Source organism: Corvus hawaiiensis, chromosome Z, assembly GCF_020740725.1.
Source record: "Corvus hawaiiensis isolate bCorHaw1 chromosome Z, bCorHaw1.pri.cur, whole genome shotgun sequence".
In the NCBI taxonomy this organism is placed as follows: domain Eukaryota; kingdom Metazoa; phylum Chordata; class Aves; order Passeriformes; family Corvidae; genus Corvus; species Corvus hawaiiensis.
The window spans coordinates 9,303,669-9,326,286 of record NC_063255.1 but is presented as its reverse complement, the minus strand read 5'-3'; the positions used below and the strand labels follow the sequence as shown (position 1 = coordinate 9,326,286).

At 42.3% G+C, this 22,618-nt stretch overlaps 1 protein-coding gene across 2 annotated transcripts in view; it reads left to right on the top strand.

The window, feature by feature from the left end:
- The window catches only part of PARP8 (poly(ADP-ribose) polymerase family member 8), a 134,570-nt gene that overhangs the window by 50,684 nt on the left and 61,268 nt on the right, over positions 1–22,618 (top strand). For both annotated transcript variants that reach the window (XM_048291388.1, XM_048291387.1), the window contains exons 3-5: positions 6,368–6,405; positions 20,553–20,642; positions 21,937–22,007. In XM_048291388.1, coding sequence (XP_048147345.1) covers positions 6,368–6,405; positions 20,553–20,642; positions 21,937–22,007 — 199 coding nt within the window. The remainder of the gene's footprint in view (positions 1–6,367; positions 6,406–20,552; positions 20,643–21,936; positions 22,008–22,618) is intronic.

The window sequence follows — 22,618 nt, the reverse complement described above, 5'->3', positions numbered from 1 at the left end:
AGAGAGGGACCAACAGGACCTTGAAGAACAAAGAACTTTCTAGAACATATGCATATTCAACAGGGTGATACAAATTAAAGGCCATATACATAAAACGGGTAGGGGAAACGATAAACCAGTAGGAACTTGATGGTTTCCAGGGCAAGAGACTGTGGTGACTCATCAGAACCTTGGGGGAGAGTTTAAACTTCTGAGCCAGCCCACCAGGAGCTCAAGGCTGTGTTCCATCCCAGTGGCTCACCTGCCACTTGAGTGGCGGTAGCAACCGCCACCACAATCAAGCTCAAGCAAGACCACCACGTTAACCACTAAACCATATTCCCAAGTGCCACATCCATACACCTTTTGAATAATTCCAAGGATGGTGATTCCATCGCTTACCTGGGAAGTCTGTTCCAATGCCTGACCACCCTTTTAGTGAAGAAACAGAATAAAATTTGTGTTTCATAATTGTAAATGTACATTTAGAAATACATTCTAAAAGTCTCCATATTTTTTTTCTGAAGACAAATGTGAATGCTAGCAATAGTTGATTACAAAATCTACCAGATAAGAGGATCCAGAATGCTGCCATAGGTCTATGTATGTTTCTGAATATGAGCTTCAGTGGAGCACTTCCTCAGCTGATGTGTGTTGAGTGGGACTCAATCTTTCAAAAGCTCAAAAGTGGAAGTGCAGTATTATTTTTCCCATACTTCTATTGTTTTGTTAAGAGCTCCACTGAAATATGATGAAGGGTTTCTCAGCACAGCACTCATACATTCCAAGTGATGAATTATTTTACTAATTTACTTGTTCATAATTTGTTGAAAAACCTAACATCTGTCATTCACTCTTACTTGCGGCAGTTGAACACCAAATGGAGAGTTTTTATTAAGTTGCTTTGTCCTAGCTATACATAACATAGTAGTAATTTTTGCTTATTTTTCAGTTGCTGTTAAAGTTATTTTATTTGTTCTGTTTTCAGCATAGAATGAAATCGTTGTCTCCAGGCTGTGACTTTATAAGACTTGTCTTTTGGTGGTGTCCATTAAACAGAAGATACCTTTCTGCCGTAGAAAATTGCTGCTTCTAGCTTCTAAGTCTCTTCTGTTGCTATTTGCATGCATGTAATCTATGTACAAATTGGAAGAAAGGCTTAACATTGAAGCCTTTTACAGTGTGTTTAAATATTAGTTTTGAACTGTACTTTTTTTCACATAGTCTAATTCACATGAGATCAATTACAAAAAAAAAGCCAATTAATTTTTTTTTCTGTTAATTAATACTTTTTTTGTGTGTGTAAATAGTGTACCTAGTTTTTCATCTGGTTGATACCTAAATGCCTTCCTCTCCTACCAGTTATCAAGGCACTTGTTCAAAGGTCATCTATTTCAGAAATGCAATTTGATAGTTTTGTTTGGGTGCAATCCCACAGTATGATTTCTGGAAATCATAATTTACACCCTGTATTTCTAATGTGATTTATTGTCAGGTTATAAAGTTTCAAACTGGATCTCAGAACAGACTGCTGAGAATGGCTTGTGTTCATGGTGAAATGCTTTTTTGGATCCAATTTTGTTTTGTTTGAGGAAAAAGGCTGGTGAGAAGTAAAGCAATATGAGTGGTCTGGTTTCAGGATCAAATGGTGGTCTTATTGAAGCAGAAAAGGAGACTAAAGTGACAGTGATAGAAATCCACTGAAGAATTCAGAAGCATTTTCAAAGATACGAAAACAAAGATTTGAAGATGGCAGTATTTACTGTATTACTACTGAACATTCATGAAATGTTGATCTACTGTGGCATGTTATGTGTAGATACTGAAGATGTAGGGATTTTGTGAGTTGATAGCTAGAAAGTGATAACACAGTTTCAGTTTCATCTTTTCAACTGGACTTTATTCCTTTCTACTGCTTCACCTCAAAAAGAGTAAAAGCAGCATGTCTGTATCATGATGTACTTTTAGAAATATTATGTTGGTTATTAAAAAGGTCCTTTAGCCCAAACTTGTCACCAGCATACTTTTATTTTTTGTATTGGAGTTTCAGTAGTATTTTCTTCATTTCACCAACTTGTATAAAAGTTGACCCAGGCATATAATAAATACCATAGTAACATTTATTACTTCAAGTTTATCCGTAGCTTGCTTTGCTGAGGCTTAATATTCTTCTTAAGGTGTAAAATTTTGTGCATCCCATTAACTTACTGCATTAAATCATTAATGAGCTAGATCAGAGATTTTGGCATATCAAAATCTCTTCTGAATTCTGTAATTTCAGATGCATTATGATTAAGTCCTATTTACCCTTTTCACGTATTTTGTTACAGATTGCATTAGGCTACTATCAGATTCCACATGACAAAAAATCTTGTTTTCTTTCTTCATCAAATTTACAAGCTACAACATTAGGACATAGAGCTCTGGCTCTAATACAGATGACTAAAACTGGAATAGAAACTTGATCACAATTTCCACACTTAATAAGGCAGTAAGTCAGTTGTTGCCATGGGACAGAACTGGTTGAATTGTCGTAACTATTCCACAGACATAAATCCTTGACTTGCACCAGATGCTTCACACTGTTCCTGCTGTGCAAAACAGCTGGAAATTCAGCTTAAAGGATTTATTTCTTAGAGAGAAACGATGGGTGGCATAGAGCTGAGATAACCTGAATTGATGGGAAGCTGCATCCCCGGTACAGCATCACTGTTGTGGCTTCAGGATGTGTGTTCGATCCTGGGGTTTGTATCCTGATAGGTAAAACTATAGTTCAGGGCTTGGGAAGCAATATTACAAATGGATATAAGGAGGTGAAGCTAGTTGGTTTCCTTTTTATGAATGTGCTTCGTCACAGTAACTTTTGCTTTGCTGTCTTTTTCAGTTTTCATGAGTATTTTTCTTTGCCCTGGAGATGCAGTTTTTGGGTAACATTTTGCCTGGTAGTATAACCAGTTAAGACTCTCCACCTCTTTTTAACTAGCTTTGAGAAATTGTAGTAATGTCACATGCAGATGGATCTGCTTATTTTGTATTCAGTTGGGAAAGATTAATTTGAAAAATAGCAATTACATGGTGCATACCCATCAAGTTGATGAATTAGTTCTCCAATGGAGATGAACCCTTGCAGAATAATTTTTCTTTAGAAGGAATAGAATGGTTAAAGCAAGTTGGAAAATTCTTGCAATGAGACCCCTGTGAGTAAAATTGTTACTAAGCCAAGGTTGTCGATATTAGTATTATTTCAGGCAATAAAAAGTTCACGTTAAAAGCTTGTAAGCTGTGAAATAAGACAGTTCCTACTAATTTCTCATATAGTACTTTACTGTTTGTTAAATAACAAAAATTTTACTAGCCATTTTGAGTATGAAGCTTGCTCTAAGCTTAAGGGTTGAGAAACATGTACTGCAGGATGTCTTCTGCAGAGGGTCTGAGCTGAAAAAAACAGAAATAGCACCATCATGGAGGCTTTGTTTACACCCAAGAGTTTAACCGTTCCTGTAGCTAAAGCAATACAACTGAATGAGCGATGGTGAATGTGTTTATGGGAATGGGAATAAATTATACTGCTATAAGCTGTATTTAGTAACTGCAATAAGGTTGTACAGAGGAACTGCATTGCCAGAAGGAAAAATCACTTCCCTCACTGGAATAATCATGTTGTACTTCTATGTGAGGGCCTGGCCTAAATTAATTCCAGTTGCATTTCTGAGTTCTTAAATGAGAAAGCTGCTTCAATAAAGTCTTTCTTTGGCTTTGGGAGGATTTGACACTGAGAGGTGTTGAACATCTGCATCTTCACTGAAGTCTGCAGTTTAAGGTGCTATAAGTCATCACAGTCTTGTGTTTGTGGCTTGGCTCTAAATCTTGTTGAAGTCAGTGGGAGAACGCTTGGGTGGCTGGAGGACAGGAGCCCTTAAAGAGACCTTTGTCTGCCTGGTATATCTTGTTCACTGACAAATCAGGTGCGCAGTCAGTAGGAAGCAGTTTATCCTGAGAGCAGAAAAATTTGCCAAAGGGTGGCCATGTGCGACAATCACAGAGGCGAGCTGAGACACAAATCCAAGTTTTGTTCGGTAGTTTTATTTCCACACATGACTAACACAAGATGACAAGCTGAAGCAATGCACTGCCACCTCCCTCTGGGACCTCAAGCCATTTATTCTCCCTATTGCTGGATTCACTGGGCCCTGGATCAGACCTAGGTTTGAACAGTCTGATTTGAGACTATTTCTAACTTGCATTTTCATTAACCTTTTAATTTATTCCACCTCACAAGACAAACAGTGTATTGTTTGGTTACTAGTTTCCATTTGGCAACACCACAGCTGCTGCTGCCAGAGATAACCACATGATGAAGAAAAAAGAAAACTCAGTTCTGTTGGGTTTCTGCACATGTGCACATTGCGTAAGCAGAAGTTAACTTTGAAGTCAAATCCAGCTTCAGAATTAGGTTAGGTTGCTGAGGTCCTTACCCAGCTGAGTTTTGAGTATCTGCACTCATGAAAGCTGTGAAACTCTTCAGCCCCTGTTCTTATTCTCAATATTAGAACAAACCCATACACAGAAATTCTGGAGGCAGCAAAGAGGTGTGCAAGCAGCCTGTCTAAAAGCGTAAGACAGAAGTACCTCTTTCAGTAGTAGAAGGAAGAAGTCATGGTTACAAACATTTCTAGAAGATGGGGTTTGGTGAGAACAGGCACTCAGTTAACTTCTCGGGAATTTTTTTGTGGTATTCTTTTTTTTCTGCACCACTGAGCAACGTTCTCTATACATGACTGCATTAAGAATAACATTTTCTTACTTTGTGATATTTCCCTATTTAAAATAGTGATATTTTAAATGAAGACAGATTAACTAGATTTAAATAATCCTGTCCTTAGGGAAAAAACTACAACATGAGGGGATACAGATGCTGCTTATTCAAAATGCCTAAAAAATAATTGAAACATAAAAGTCATTAGATGTTGAATTTGCACAGTGATGGGATTTTAATCAGCTTGAGTGAGGCTATCTAGTTGTGTGGCAAAATCTGTAGTCAGCTCTAATAAATACTCCTCCTGCTTCAATTTATAAGAACATTTGCAGCTGTTGAAGAAAGAGGCCTCTTTGTGTCTTAATCAAACAATACATAAAATACTCTAGAATAGATGATGTGCAAAAACAGGTGACGGAGCTGTGTGTTAATAGATTGACTTGCGGAAGCAAGTGTGAAGGACCTACTTTTTCATGTTGATTGACTCTTACAGTCACTGGATTGTGAAAGTGGAAATCATTTAACAGAAGCCCTTGAGAGAGAAAAATTAAAAATCATACCTGGCTTCAGTTTCTTGTCTACATGGAAGTGGTATTCAAGTCATTTGAAAAGATCTCTGAACTGATTGTCAGCAGTTTTTCAGCAAGCGCAGTGCATACCAAAATTTCTTAAGAGGACTGTACTATCCTGCTTTGACTTAACTCAATACAGACATGAACCCACACCATGTATTATTTAAATGTGTAAGTTGCCACAGTTTATAAGATTTAGAATTGGAAAGAATATGAATTATACAACAGAAACCTTTCAGTGTGCTTCAGAGTTGAATGTTTTTAACGCAAAATTAAGATGCGCACTAAACTTTACACCAGAAGGACTTGGTGGGTAGTTGGATAACTGAGCAGACCATCACACCCTGAGCAGCACATTTGTCCTGCTCTCAGCAATGAGTTTAGTGAAGATCTCACTGGGAGGTAGGGAAAGCAGATGTGAACTGAACTGCAGAACCAGGATGGTGCTTTTGAGTGACTGTTTTCTGATGAAACAGATTCAGGGAATGCACATAGTGAAGCTGCTCTTCGGTGTGGCTGTGGCTCTCTCAAATTTTAATTTGAACGCAGCTTGACTAAAAGGTACAGATACTACATAAAATACAGAGTTTTGATGGAAGGAGGGAACCCAAGACATCCAGAGCCTTTGCTGAAACTAACAGAAATGTACAACAGTGAGAAAGGACTCTTGCTGAGTCTTGAGTCAAACCAGATAGAGGGAAAACTGGACTTTACTGGTTCTCTAGTTCTGGTGTTCAAAGAGTGACCTTTTTTTAATCAGAAGTACACATACTGTGAAGTATTACTCTAAAGGGAATATAATGCAGCCTTGATATTCCTTTTAAGAACGCTGAAATCATGATGTGCCAGTTTAGCAAAGTAAGCTTTCAAAATGGGCATGACAGTTTTTATTTTCAGCTGAGCACTTCAAAAGCCATCAAAATAGATGTTACCTTCTGTTCTGGAAACTGTCAAGAACCTATAAATAAGCATAAAATAGCACAGGAGCAGGAAAAAGTGTTGTGCCAGCAGTTAATGTTGTTGTTTCTAATTTTGTTGTTTTTTTTTTTCTTTTTTACAGTGTGTCCTATTCAGTGCATGTCTCTGAGGACTACCCAGGTACAGTGCAACATTCTTGTCCATGACACATGACACGTCAGTTTGCTATATTCAAATGAGAATATCTGAAAGGGTGTTGATGTCTTCCAGGTGCATCTTGTGCTATTCATTTTTCATTAGTTAAGATTATTTCCACAGTCATTTCTCCTTTTCAGGCATCATTTATCAGCTGGGTCAGGGTGAGAACACAGGTTCACAAGTTTAGATAGATCGTAGCTTAGGGTGCTTTCCATGTCTGGAGCCAACAGCGATAGGAGTGAGAAAATGCCCAGCTTCTCTTTGGCATGGTATATAAAGCTCAATCTTTCAAGAGCCCTAGCAGCCTGGCACAGGGCCAGTGGAGCACTTCTGCCTGAGACCTTAATGAGGCTACTCATGTTCTCCAAGTGAAGCCTGCAGACTGTGCTGGTGCCTCTTGGGGTCAGTTGGAGCCAAGTGCTCACGTGTGGGTCTTGGGTAGTGTTGGCTTGCAAAGCTGTTCCCAGCTGCTCAGTCCTGCCTCCCTTTCCTACTATGAGCTGGGTTGGCGAAAGTGTTTGCGTAACCACGTGGCCAGTCTTGACAAGGAGCGTTATTCTTAGGAAACAGAAGCAGGTAAGAACAAAAGCAAGTTTTCAGAGAGGTTATTTCCCCAATTTCCTTCACAAAGAGACTGCACAGATACTTCAGGCAGCACAGGCTATCAGAAGCAGAAGAGGGAAGCAGGGATGAGAGGTGCTGTGCAAGTAAAGGTTCATGGTAGCGTTGTTGGACTGCACCACATTGTGCACCTGTGATTATTTAATAGTGTAAGTACCGTGACTGATATTAAATCCTCTGTCCTTTTTTGATCTTCATCTGTAGTGTCTCTGAAATGTTTCTCAAAGAAGTACATCTTGTTTCTTTTAAAAGCACTAAAGAAGTGTGACTTTGATCTTCTTCACTGATAAGCAGCAGATTCTGTCTGATCAGAACACCAGTGTTTGAAGGAGATAGAAAAAAAAATCAACAGTGGTGCTAAAACAATGGTTTCTGTGAAAGAGTGCTAACAACCTTTATTAGATTTGTTTTTTTGAACCAGTAAAAACTGGAGAGGAGAATGATACTGATATTAGCCTATTCAATATCTAGAAATGTGAGAAACTGAGATTCATAAAATGCACATTCATACCAGTGATAAATGGATTTACTGATTACTGCATTGAGCTAACAATGAACGGAGGGACGCACAGCTGAAGAAGATCTTCACCACATGTTATTAACAGTTTCTTCCATTAAATATCACAAAATTTGACTTCTGGGAACCTCTTAAGTAAATGATAAGCTGAAGCACTGAACTATCAGCAGTTACTCGCACAGCACATGAGATGTCATTTCCTGGAAAACTCTTCTGTCTGATAGACCTCAAAATTTCCTTGTGAATGTTATTTGCAGCATGTCTTGATAGCGTACAAGCCTGAGTGACTTCAGTGTCCCTAAAACCCGAAGAATATTCTGTGCCATCACGCCCTATATTTTAAAGGCTGATAGCATTTGAACATTTCACACTGTAGTTAGCTTGGAGCGGAGAGTAAACCAGCACATGTTTACTGATTAAAATCCGGCCCTTCAGGGCTTTAGAAGACTTGATTTCATTCATATCTCAAGCTTTTGCAGGATATATGTGTGCTTTATGATGAAGAAATGTTCAGTGTGTTAGGAATGATAATGACTTTTTGTCATTTTGCAGCTTTGATCATGAAACACTCATTTTGGCTTGGTGAGCCAGATTCTTTGTCACCTGTTTTTGTCCTAATTTCTAACCTAACATTACTGCTGACTGTGGTTCCCTTCTCTGACATGTATCTTAAGGAAGGTTTCAGGAACACGTCAGGGTGTGATGGTTTCAAGTCTGGGAAACTCTGTGCTGATGTCCTCAACTGGAAGGTATTCTTCAAGTACTGCTGCGAGCTGATAGAGTTCAGAGCAGCACGTGCTCTCAAATTAAATTTCTTGCAGGATAAATCTTTATAGATTAAGGTTTAAGTCCATTAGTGCATAGCTATACCAAACTTGTATCCTGTGTAGATTAAGAGTGTGTAATACAGAGTGGATCAAATTTGTAAATCCAGGACAAGGCTGTCAGAGTTGATCATCAGGTAAATTGCTAATGCATGCAATAAAAATGAAAATAGAATAGATTATGTCACTATACCAGTGATGTAATTCAGCTAAAATGATACCACGAAACATATACTAAACGAAGAGCCTTGGGTAGTATGCATACTGCCGCAGCCTGCATTGCTGTAATGTATGCAGCATCACCACTATGGTACTGGTAACAGTGTGTAGCTGTTGCTGAATTACTTCTTAAAGCATAAAATACAAGTAGCTGAGCATTAAATCGTACCTATGGAAACCGTAATGTGACATGACAGCTTTCAATAATGGAAGGTGTTTGAAAGTTTCGCAATTATGAGTGAAAGCTAAAAATGTGCTCACAAAGGCACACTGAGAACTTAACAGGAATAGTGTTGAGACAGTAATGTCTGAAAGTTACATATCCATTGCTGAAGTTGTGAAAATATAACTTAAAAGTTTAGAGGCAGGTAATAACACTTTCAGCAAAATATTGCTGTAACAATTTTCTCATAACATTGACACAACCGGGGAAGGTAATCCTTCTAAGGAGCAGTTACAGAATATAACATCAATGAGTAGACTGAAGTCCCACTAATATGAGTGTATCATGACTCCTGTGGGAACCATCAGAGCAGCAAGGATTTTGCTGATGAATTTATGTTCAGAATGATTTGTGTTGGCTGACAGAAACTTGTAGAACTGCTGTAGTATTTTATCCCAGTGATTTGTAGGTTACACATCTTTCTCACTCCTCAGAAGATTGCAGCAGATATGGAGAGAACCAGTCTGGCAGCAAGTAGTTTGCTGCATCCCTCTGCTGGGTCCAGGCACTAGATCCTCCAGTGAAGACGAGAGGTGTTCCCTAGGTGTTGAGTGTTAGAAACTGGTTGTTGAAGAAAGCAGTCAAAGCCATTATCTTAATTTCAAGTTTCATCAGATTGATGGATGAAAAAAAAACCCCTAATAGTTGCCAAATAGCAAAGGAAAAAAAACAACTTGGCAGTGAAAGTCATATTATCGAGCTGCCAAGAAAGAATGACAATGGACATAAAAATATAATTAAAATCTATAAAGCCTGTAGCTGAGGAGTCCATTTTTCCATATATGTACGTCTATTCTGTACAGAACATACTGTTTTTCGTGGTTTTCTGTACAGCAATAAGCTGTAGCACAAGAATTTCCTCTCTCCCTTCCATGTATGTGGTGTTAGGTATATTTAGAGCCAAATGATGGCCTCAATTATCTCAGCTCATTAGATTCTATAGCAGTAATTTACACTCCCAGAACTGGGAAACAGATGGGCCTGTGTTGTATGTGCAAGGTGGACACTGAAATGCTGGTTCACAACCAGGTGAAATATGTAAACAGAGGCAGGGTAGGGCTTCTTGCAGAGGGTAAGATGCAAGCTGTGCTGCAGGTATAGCTCACAGCCCCTCCTGCCAACAGATAGAAGTGGGAGAAGGAATGAATGCTGGCAGAAGGAAGCCCACTTAGTTCACACGATGTAAAAGATGTCCCTGTCCCCAATGTGCAGCAGAGCAGCCACAGTTGTGTTGCTGTGCCCACAGGAGTGCAGGGCTTGGGCAGCAGTGGCGTTGGCCTCCTGCAGCATTGCCTGCACACAGCATGTGTGTGTGGAGCCAGCCACAGATCACTCAGATTGCCTCGCGGGACAGCGCAGGAGTGGGAGTAGGCGAAGGTGTGGGACAGCGTCAGACTTGGCAGATGTGTGTGAACGTGGCAGAAGGGCTGTTTCCCAGGTGGCAGCCAGGAAAACCCGTCTGTGTGTGTAGTGTAGCTGCTGCTCTGTCCAGCCTGGCACACTGTGCAAGGAATGGCCACAGCCCCAGGCTCCCTCTTGATGAAGGTAGCTGAGAACTGCTGTGATACAAAGGATGAAATTACTGAACTCTCCTCCCAATTAATGTTAACACCTTTAACATTTCACTGGAAGCACTCAGAAGCTTCGAGGTTGCACTGATCTTTTCCTGGTCTTAAAATCAAGAGTCAAACACGGTTAGAAGGGAAAAAGGGATTTTACCATGGTATTTATTTTAACGATCCTTAGGTGCACTACATCCAGGTCGAATGCACCGAAATGCACACCACAATGCACCCCCAAAAGATCTGGTATAACATTATAGATCTTACTAATCAGCATATCTATCAAAAATTCCCCAATCAGAGGCTTGAATGAGCCCCTCCCTCCCCAAGGAACCTTCCCCTGGATGGTTCTATCTTAGTTTACAGTGTTCTGGAGAGGACCTTGGGGTCTGGGGCACACTGATCCCTAGCTATGAAGCTTCTAAAATGTTTAGTCTCCAAGCTGAACAAAGGAGTACAAGAATGTAGGGAAAAAGCACTAAGAATACAGAAGCTGTAAAAAAGGTGTAACAGGAGTATAAAAGAAAAGGCAAAAAAATTTTCATGGCATCATTTCCCCCCTTTTAGAGACTAACAAAACTCTGCCTTGTCTATTCTTTACATTACCTGCAGAACCGGTTTACACAACTGGCTGCTCTACAGGCTATTACACAGATAATAACTACAATTACAGCTATTATAAATGTTTATTTTACACAGGCCCAGTTTGGTAACCATGAGGTGAGGGTATCAAAAATATGATCAAATTTTAAGGTGTTATTTCTGGAAGCTACTTCATGTAGAATTTGACTTCCCTTCCAAATTTCATCCACATCTTCCTTAATTCTCCCACTTTGGTCCACGTAAGAACAACAGGTGGTATTGACAATAGCACATACACCTCCTTGTGCAGCAAGTATGAAATTGAGAGCTATCCTGTTTTGCATAACTGCACGGGACAGACTGTCAGTTTCCTCCTGTAAGGCTGACAGCTGAGATATCTACAATTGCCCTCTCCAGTTCAACCAGTCCGTAAGAGGGTACGAAGGTTCTGATTAGGCTATGGAAAAGTGTGGGATGTTCAGTGAGGGCATTAAGAGATCTTTTTCTCTTCTCATTTGGTTTTTCAAGATGGTGAAATATTGTTATATTCGGGACCACGGCCTCAATGACACAAGCCTGGTCTTTGTTCATGGGCATAATTTGGCAGGCCTTGGTGCCACATATCCAATACAGCCCCATCCCAAATGGCTGAGCCAGTCTCCACCCTGTCAATTTCATCTTTGCCGCAATTCTTGGGTCTATTATTTCCCTGAAATGGGTCTTATGACAATATGAAGGAAGAATGGCTTTTCCTGTGGCGTTTACAATTGCACAAGGAACCTTACAAGTTTGCATGCTCTACCAGGCCACTCGGGGTATGGGGGGCAGAAGGGTGCTATTCATTGGTTCCCACGTTTCAGTGCAGTTCTCTTCCATTAAAATGCCAATCGGTGGCCAGTGACCCCTCCCATCTAGGCATGGTAACTGAGTACAGATCCAGCAATTACTCTTATTAAGAATTTTGGACACATTTTGGACCACAGTCTTATGCAAATCATGGGGTGAACCCTGAACTGTGGTTGCCAGTTGGGCAAACAGCAAACACGTAAAAAACAGTTTAAACTGCATCTTTCTGGTTTGTATCAGTCTCTGTTGTCTTGGTGGTTTCGGGAGCAGAAGCTTTCTTCACTCTGGAGTAGTGAATCCACGGTCCCTTGCCAGCAGCCTTGACCGCAGTAGAAGTGGTCAGCAAAACTTGGAATGGTCCCTTCCACTTGGCTTGCAAGGGGTCGCTGTCCCAGCACTTGATGTAGACCCAGTCTCCAGGCTGGAATGGATGAGCAGGTGTGTCCAATCCTATTGGTTTGGATAACACGACGAATCTCTGGAGCTTCTGCAAAGTGGAACTCGGAGCCATAAAATATTTCTGCAAATCGTTTTTACCTCTCATATGAATTTCACCTGGGATATGTGGAACCTGGTATGGCCTGCCATATAATATTTCATAGCGACTTATGTTGTCCCTTCTCCTTGGCTGTATGCAGACTCTCAGCAAGGCTATAGGCAGGGCTTGAACCCATCTCATGGATGTCTCTTGACAAATCTTGCAGATCTGGGTTTTGAGGGTCCCATTCATGCATTCAACTTTGCCACTTGCCTGGGGCCTGTATGGTGTGTGCAGGTCCCAGGTAAGTCCCAAAATCCTGCTGACTTCCCCAACCACCTTTGCAACAAAATGTGGTCCCCTATCTGCTGACATTCCCAAAGGAACCCCAAATCTTGGTATTATATGATTGAGCAAAGCTTTCACTACTTCTTTTGCTGTGTTGGTGCGACAGGGGAACGCCTCAGGCCATCCACTGAAGGTGTCAACCAGTACCAGTACATACTTGCATCCCTCTCTACATGGCATGTCAGGAAAATTTATTTGCCAGAAATCTCCCCTGAGATCTCCTGGTTTTGTCGCTCCTAACACAACTCTCCTGCTTGTGTCAGGGTTGCTTTTACAGCAGGTTTCACACTTGCTTGTTACAGATTGTACACTATCAGTCATCCCTCTCCCTATCACTACTTCCCTCAGATGTTTTAAAAGATTTTCTGTTCCCCAATGGGTACTTTCATGTTCTCGTTGGGCTATTTCCCAAAGGATCAGGGGTGGAACTACGACTTGTCCTACTGGGGTAACAGCCCACCCACCTTCTTTGATCTCAGCCTTAAGGAACTTAATTAATTTATGATCCCTCTGATCATATTTTGGGGTAAATTATGACAAATCTATCTCTTTTTATGGTACCACTGCAAAAACGCCTTTTTCTGCAATCCCCCTGGCTGTTTCATCAGCAAAATGATTTCCCAGTTCAAGGGCTGTTTTCCCTTTTTGATGACCCTTGCAATGCATGATAGCCACTTCCGTAGGCTTCCAAAGGCTCTGTAAAAGTGCAAGAATTTGTTTAGCAGGCTTAACCTCATTACCTTGAGCAGTCAGCAGGCCACATTCCTTCCAAACAGCTCCGTGGGCATGCACAACACTGAAGGCATATTTGGAATCAGTCCATATGTTCACCTTCTTCCCCTCACTCAGTTCTAGAGCTCTTGCTAGTGCAATGAGTTCAGCTTTCTGTGATGATACATCTGGAGGCAAGGCTTTTGCCTCAGTGATTTTATCTGAGGTGGTTACAACGTAACCGGTCATCCTCCTACTGTTTCTCATGAAGCTGCTCCCATCAGTGTACAGTTCCCAGTCTGGATCTTTCAAAGGAACATCTTTCAGGTCTGGTCTGCTGGAATAAGTTTCCTCTGTTGTCTGCAAACAATCATGCTCAGGCACACTCTTAAGTAACGTGGATGATAAAAACATCACAGGGTTTACCACAGAAGTTGTCTTTAGAGTAACATCATCCTGTTCTAACAACACAGATTGGTATTTGAGCATTCTGCTAGGGGATAGCCAGTGTCCCCCCTTTTGCTCCAGTACATTTCGCTCCAGTACATCAACAATGTGCTGCCCAAGGGTGAATTTACAGGCCTCCTGTATCAGAAGGACTGTTGCTGCCACAGCTTTCAAGCATCCTGGCCAACCCTGGGCTACATTGTCTGGTTGTTTTGAAAAACAGGCCGCAGCTCTTCACCGGTCTCCAAGGTGCTGTGCCAGTACCCCCAGAGCAACATTCAGTCGCTCATGTGTAAAGAGTTCAAAAGGTTTAGTCAAATCTGGCAGCCCCAGAGCTGGGGCTGACATCAAGGAATGTTTCAGCTGTTTAAATGCAGCCCTGGCATTCTCTGTCCACATGATTGTCCCTTTTTCAGCTGCTTTAAGGACCTCATATAAAGGTCTCACCAGTATACTGTAGTTTGATATCCACAGGCGACACCAACCTACCATTCCCAGGAAGGCCTGCATCTCCTTTACGGTATGGGGCTCTGGAAGTCAACAGATGGCTTCCTTCTGTTCTCTGCTGAGTTGGCGATGTCCATGGAAAATTTCCAGGCCCAGGTACACTACTGTTTCCCTGGCAACCTGTGCCTTCTCTTTTGAGACCCGATACCCACTTTGGCCGAAAAAGTTCAACAGACTTACAGTGAGCTTTATGCAGTCATCTCGTGTCTTGGCCGCTATCAAGATGTCATCAACATACTGGAGAACCGCTCTTCTTGGTTCTTGTTTCCTCCAGTCCTCAAGCTCCTTTGCCAGCTGGTTTCCAAATATGGTCGGGCTGTTTTTGAATCCTTGTGGTAGAACTGTCCAGATGAGCTGGGTCTTTCTCCCTGTTTCAGGATTCTCTTACTTAAAAGCAAAGAGTTCTTGGCTATTCTTATGCACAGGAATGCAAAAGTGGGCATCCTTGAGATCTAAAACAGTGAACCACCCTAATTCATTTGTTAGTGTTGTCAAAAGTGTGTAAGGATTTGCTACCACTGGGTGTATGTCCTCTGTTATCTTGTTGATTTCCCTCAAATCCTGTACCAACCTGTAGCTTTTACCATCAGCTTTCTTTACTGGCAAGATTGATGTGTTGTACCTGGATTCACATTCCACTAACAACCCAAATTTGAGAAACTTTTCAATCACAGATACCAATCCCTTGCGAGCTTCTAATTTCAGAGGATATTGTCTTTGCCTTACTGGTGTAGCCCCTGCTGTGAGTGTGATACTCACAGGTTCAGCTTTTTTGGATCTCCCAGGAGAATCATCGGCCCACATTATTTGAATGACAGCCTCTTCAACTTTGGGAATTTTTCCTTGGCATTCCTGTACAAGAATAGCAGCTGCTTTGATAATTTTAGATTCTGGGATTATGACTTTCACTCCCGTCTCCTTGGAAAACGTAATTTCTGCTTCCAATTTTTCCAATAAATCCCTGCCCAATAATGGCATTGGGGAATTTGGCATATACAGGGTGAGTGACCCAGTGTTTTCCCAATTTAAAGGTTGGAAAAAAGGCCTTGTTTCACTTACCTATGTAGCTCCGATCAGATCCACAGTGTCTTGACTCAGTTTATCTTTTAAAGTGTTTAACACAGAATCCGTGCCCCAGTATCAACCAGAAATTCAACATCATATTCCCCAGCTTAGCTACAACCGAAGGCTCTGCTGGGGTAGTTATCTTCGGTCCCCGTCAGTCCATATTTACAGTTAGTTCTGGAACTGGGGGCTTCTTTTCTGCTCGTGATGGACACTCATTTTTCCAGTGCCCTCGCTTTTTGCAAATTGCACACTGGTCCTCAGCTAGGGGAAAAGGGGGATCCCTTTTTGATGTGTCTGATGACTTCCCCTTATCATACTTCTTCTTGTGGTGTGGTTTATTATGTTTATCTTTGTCTGCTGAATCTCTGTTCTTCCAGGCTACATTCAACAGTTTACTTATGTCTGGTGGCCCATTTATCTTTTGCAGCTTTTTCTTTATGTCATTAGCAGATTGACCTATAAACAGGTAGGGCAGGTGGATCTGCTGCTCAGGTGAGTCAGGGTCTAGGGTAGTGTATTTTTGTGCAGCTTCCTTAAGCCTATTCAGAAACTCTGTGGGGGTCTCATCTGGATTTTGTTTGATCTCATATAACCTAGCCCAATTCACTGCTTTAGGAACGGCGCATTTTAACCCAACAACCACCCCAGTCTGGGTTTTGGGATTTTATGGCCATTTCCACACGCATAGCTACTCTCTCTGGGTTGTCCCTGTACTTCCCAATTGAGTTTTTCCACTGCTTCGAGGTGGAATTCTCTGAGGGAGAATGGTGTCTTTATATAAATCACTCCCTCATTTCCCACAGCCTGTCTCAGAGGTGCTTCTAATGCAGGTTCTTCCTCCCCCTCCCCCTTTGTCTGTTTTGGACCTTGTGTGTTTAGCGACAGGACTGACTGCTTTCATAGCTTCTCGGGCTATCCTGCCCCTTCTTCTACCACCCTGCCTGTGAGAACCATCTGTATCGGGATCATCCCATTCACTTCTAATTGAAACTACTTCATTGGTATTAAAGATTGTTCCAGCCGAATGTTGATCAGGGACTGTCTCGCTCTTTGCGGCAGTGGAGGGGTAGGGAGGCAGGGGCTGCAAGCAGTTTCTCCCATCCCAGCTCTGCAAGAGCCACCTGGATGGGGGCTGCAAGCAGTTTCTCCCATCCCAGCTCTGCAAGAGCCACCTGGATGGGGGCCATCCCATCTGCCCCCAGCTTTAACATTGGCTGCACCGCAGAGGGGGGAGAGCGACCGGCTCCTCCTGTCTCTAGCTCGAAAACCTGCAGTTTGCTACATGGGGGAAAGCACTCGGAATCACCCATGCCCATTTCCGCCTTCACTTCCACGTTCGGGGAACTCGGGGAGAGGCGGCCAGCCCGCCCCTTCCCCTCCCCCGTCCCTGCCTCTTCCCTGTCCCTGCCTCTGGGAAAGTCAGGGGACGGTGGCCAGTCCGCCCCTTCTTCCGCCTCTGGGGCAGTCAGGGGGTGGTGGCATGCCCACCTCTCTCCTGCCTCCGTGCCCACTCTCCACACCTGATGAGACTGAGGGTGGGGGGGGCCCGCGCTGCTCCTCTGGCTTGGAGGTAGCCGCTTGCTCCCTCCCCGGACCCCGCTTGGATGGCGGCAGATGTGGTGGCGGAGGTGGTGGCGCCGCCGCTGCTGCATCCCACACTTGTGCAGGCTGCCCGGCGGCAGCTCCACCCCCTGCCCCACCCCCACTGGCTGTCCCGCTCTTCTGTCCCCCACCCCTACCTGTGCAGGTGTCTTGTTTTGAAAGACAGGTGTCTGCTAAGGAAGGCAGGAGCCCCCCTTGGAATGGCCGATGCAAGCCCCCTTCCCTCCGAGTTACTGTAATTTTGAAATCAAGGGGGCTTTTAGGCAAAGATGTGGGAAATAGGAGTAACAGTTCTTTACTATTATGTATCTATATGTGTAGAACCAGTCAAACAAACAGCAACAACTATGGCAGTAACAGCAAACAATCACAAACCCAGTCCCAGCACTCTCGGCTGTCGGGCCCTTTCCCCTCGGGTGCAGTTCCGCTCGCAGCCGGCAGGGGCGCTGGCGGCTCCCGGTGAGCAGGGCAGGTGCGATGGTTCCCCCGCGGCTGCAGGGGGCGCTCCGGAGCGAGCTCGGGGAGCACGCGGCACCGGCGGCCTGGGATCCCGGGAAGGGATGGGACAAAGGAGCTTCACAAACCCCTGGGCAGCTGATCCCGGTGTCCGGCTGGACCCTCGGGAACAGCAGGCTGGAACGGCAGGCTGGGACCGCAGGGACGAGCACAAATCCCAGGTGGCAGACGAGGTGTATCCAAGCGGGGAAATCCCTGGAGGTCTGGGCAGGCAGAGCGAGCAGGGCTACAACGCAGCGAAGGCTCCAAGGAACGGTGGGGCAGGGCGGCCACGGCCCGGCTCCGAGTGGGGCGGGGAAGGCGGCTTTGGGATCCCGGGGCTTCTCCAGCAGAAGGAAAAGCAGCTGAAGAAGCAGCCTCCCTCTCTGTCTGATTCGGGAGACCGACTGCCCACACACCCAGGTGAAACAAAAGAGCAGCCAGATGCGCCCCACCCCATGGCCACCTCTTTTGTTTTTCTTAAGGACCCAGCCGTTTTCTCCCGTAGCAACACGAATGGGGAAAATTCCTTTGACAGAAAAAAAACCAAGAGAGCTCCTAAGACCCCCACAGCGGGCTGCCCCAGTGGTTGAACGGGGCGGGGGGAGACCCCGCCCCATCGCGCAAAGCTGGTGCCACCATATCTAGACCTGTCATATCGATCTCTCTGTTTGTATTTGTATGCATGCTAGCTTGCTGCAGCTTTTCCCTCCCTTCTTCTTTCTTAAAGTCATTTCTATGGTATTTCTCTCTACTACATGTGCTTCTTCCCTGTTCAGATACATAATGAAAAGTTCTGCATATCTTACTTCATCAAACCTATATAATGATCTCAGTTCTACCATCAGGTCAGTAATGATATCGTTTTCCAGGCTACCAAAGGGAAGCCATTTTCCCTGACTTAACTTTAAAGTCGGCCAAACTCTTGTGGATAGTCTGATTAACTCTCACTGTCTAGAGTAGTTCTCCGCCCTGTCAGCCATTTCCAGTGTTTATTATCAACTCTAATGGGCTGTTAGGAGGGATTTTCTTGTTTTCTTCTGAAAAAAAACCACCCATGTTTGCTCACAGACAGGAAAACTGCCAGAGGGAAGCTTTTAACTCTGGAATTCAGCCTGCAATCCGGCCTCAGAATTCTGACTTCCCAGGCAGTTTATCTAGCTACTCCACAAACTACAGCACTTTAAAATACTAAAAAGCAACTGGTTTTAGCAAACAGTAAATGCGCGTCTACGAAAATTTGGTCTCAACAGGATTCAAACCCACAACCTCCCGATGTCCCAACCAACCAACCAACCCAAGAGCCTCTGGGCTCTTGTGGACTCCACGGAGGTCGTTCCCTCCTTTCCACAGTTTGCAGGGGAAAGGTTTAAGCTTTCCCCTTTCGTGGGCTTCTCTGCCCCCAACCTTTCCACCTCCCTTGGAGATCTCATTGCCTAGTGCTAGCACAGTATCGGTCCTCTTTTTAACTCACCTTCCTTTCCGTGCTTCTGCCTTTCCGTGCTGGGTCCTAAGGTCCTGGTCACAGTCCTGGATCATTGCTCTGGCCCCTCTGTAATTTGCCGGCAGAGAAAGGGGCAAAGCAAGATGTGTTCCAACCCAAGACTGCGAGTTTCAAGGTCTTCAGTGTCCCTTCGTGGTTGCCAGCAACTGATGCCTTTTCCTGCTCTTAAAATCAAGAGTCAAACACAGTTAGAAGGGAAAAAGGGATTTTGCTTTGGTATTTATTTTAAGGATCCTTAGATGCAGCACGTCCAGGTCGAATGCACCGAAATGCACACCACAATGCCCACCCCCAAAAGATCTGGTATAACATTGTAGGTTTTACTAATTAGCATATCCATAAAAAATTCCCCAATCAGAGGCTCGAATGAGCCCCCCTCCCCAAGGAACCTTCCCCTGGATGGTTCTATCTTAGTTTACAGAATGTGATCTGGAGAGGACCTTGGGGTCTGGGGCACACTGATCCCTAGCTATGAAGCTTCTAAAATGTTTAGTCTCCGAGCTGAACAAAGGAGTCCAAGAATGTAGGCAAAAAGCACTAAGAACACAGAAGTTGTAAAAAGGTGTAACAGGAGTATAAAGGAAAAGGCAAAAAATCATCATGGCGTCACCAGCACTATGCTTAAAATTGCATGTGAGTTCGTGCATGTTGCTGATGTGGGACCAAAGTGTTCAGAATTGTAATAGATAAGTCCTTCTTTCAGTTTCTTATTTGTCACTTTATCTGTGATTATCTTAATTGTCAGCCTTTCTGCTCTAGAGCATAGGTTTCAATTCAGCCCAGGTCATTAGAAAACAAAGTATCATTACTTTCATAGGCAGTTCAGCAATACATGCAAAATTAGCTTCTGCAGATAGTACTCAAAAACTTGCTGTTTCTTGGTTTTTGTTAATCAACATTTAGTTGGAAAGCAAAAAAATAAACTAAACCATAAAAACCTAACAGACACACTCCTCAGTCTAATCCCTACATTTTAAAAGAAAATTTGGTAAAATAGAGTTACAATATTTATATCTATACCAATGTTTTTGTTAAGTGAGAAGAATTTTTTTTCCTCCCTGAATCAGGCACAAGAAAGGTTATCCACTGATTAGAAGACACTTCAAATAACCTTTATGTGACTAGGCAAAATGAGGCACAGGTATTTTGCATAATTGGCTCTTAACACCCAGCTCTCAGTGCAGCTTTCACTCTGCATAGCAGATCTAGCTTGAGTTTTGGTATCAGACATAGCAAAAAACATAGAACAAGTATTAATTTGGAAAAGGTAGGCCACTCTGAGCCTTGTGGGTTGGTTCAGAGCAGTGCCTGGTGTGATTCACAAAAACCATGACATCAAACTCCAGGGTTTTGCTTTATAAAGTTTAGGTCTGAATCTCCCATACTTGTAACATTTTTCTTTTTGTTAACAATTTCAAGGGAAAAAAGCTGAACACACCAGGAAGGTGTTAGTGCCCAGCTTCCCTAAGAATCTGGGGAATGGTTCCTTGTGGTACAGTGTGGGGTAGGAAACATTGGAAGGGGCTGACAAAGCACAATGGAACTTCAACCATGCAAAGTGTTTTTCTTTCGTAGATAACACTTACGTTTCCAGTTCTGATAACGATGAAGATGTGTTAGTTACAACAGAGCCAATTCCAGTAATTTTCCACCAAATTGCTACAGGTAATCCTATTTCTGGAGAGTTTTATCAAGTTCATAATTTTTGAGGAAAGATACGATGTTGCCTGCACTTAAAGGGAGATATGTTAAAGTGTTCAGCTGTACAGTTTGCTATTTTCTCAGTCTTGTTCTAGTAAATTGTCCTACATTTCAGAGTAGAAGAAATTAAAATATTTATTTTGGGGATCACTACAATTGTGTGTAAAATGTAATTTTTTCTTTTAATGTCTTGCAGCCTGTGCTAGAGCAATTCCCCTTGAATACAGTTAGAGGTGCTTAATACTTTCCAATTACAAGTTTTCATGTTCACTTGCTTAAAACTTCACTAAGTCTTTGCCATTGCAGATGAAACAGTCTATACCTATCACTGCCTCTGGTGAATTATTTCAGGAAATTTCAGACAAAATGGTTCAGCTGTTTCACTAAATTCAACTATAGAAAAACTATTTATTTCTTCCCAATGATTTTGGAAACCTCTCATTTTAAATTATTTCCTTATTTTCAAAAAGTACTTGATACATGGAAGGGTATGCTTGTCTGACATACAGGTACATTTATACTGTATTTAATAAAGATCTGTGCATACTCCATAGAGACATTTTAGATTCTAGCAGACAGATTCTCTGATTATTTCAGGCTGCAGGAGAAACTGCATAGAGCACTCTTAATTCTGACAGTTCTTCAGATAGGAACACTTGACTTAGTAATTTTTTTATTATTATTCTTTAGGGCATTTTTTTGCATAACATAGAATTACTTTGAATTCCACTGGAAGACCAGTATGATCTTCAGTCTCTGATCTCATTTATACAGATGTAAATCAAGAGTAATTTTACTGAAGTTGTTGCAGTAGCACACAAACAAAATCTTGCTATTATCATCAGAAGTTTGAGATAAATTTAACTTTCAAATATTTCTGTAATTTGAAAAGAAATTAAGCCCATAATTTTACAGTAGAGTAAAGACCTATCTTTTCATTTTCCTGAGGGGTTTTGATTTTTCATTCTTTTATAAATTACACTAAATTAATGAATGACACTAAATTGTAAATCACAAATTGGGAAAAACAAATGTCCTAGATGGATCAGCTGAATTTCAATTCACACTTTAAAAAAGTCTTCTGGGAAGTAGGGGCTTCCTAATTTTAGGCTGTTGCATTGTAAACTCTTTGATGCATTTGATTTCTGTAACTTTTTGTTTGTTATTTGCTTTACTACTGCAATTAAAAATTCCAAGTCTGCATATGCAAAACTCACTTTTTTTTACGTATGTTCCTTATTTCCTTTTTTTTTTTAAGAATTAAGAAAAACCAGTGATGTCAACTATTGCTTATCCATAAAGTCAAAATTACAGAGGGAAAATGGAGAGGTATGTATTTCTTGTGTGCGTATTTTAACAGAAATTATTTTAAGAAGCAAAAGCAAATAATAAAATATGACTGTTTACCATAGACTTCCTATCCAAGTGTGCTTATTCAATCTGTGCATGTTTACATGTTTTAAAGGGTGAGCATATTTCTCTGTTTTTCATACGTGGTTTAAGCAGTGATTCACTTAGTTGGGAGAGGTTTCCCTCCTATCCTAGGAAATATGTTTTTGGCGTTTATTTCATTATATGTTCAACAGTATTACAGACCCTGTTGGCCCTAAATATACTGCTCTCCTAGAGAAATAGATAATGATTCCATTACCTTCTAACCTGCTCTGGCACATAAGACCTTAATTACTTAGCTCGCTGCTTCTTTGTGTAGCCTGCAGCAATCCCACTGCAGACTCGAGACCTCTGCAGGACTCTTCTCACCATAAGCAGAGTCTTGAGTATTAGGGTCTTCTAGGCATGGTGGTGTTTGTCCTGTTCCTCCGGCACAGGTCTCTGACCAGTCTCACTGAGATATTAAGAAAAAAGTGGCACTAATGTGAAATCTACAGGGTTGACAGTGTTACAGCCTCAAAGAAGGTACCCCATAGGCTCCTGTCTCA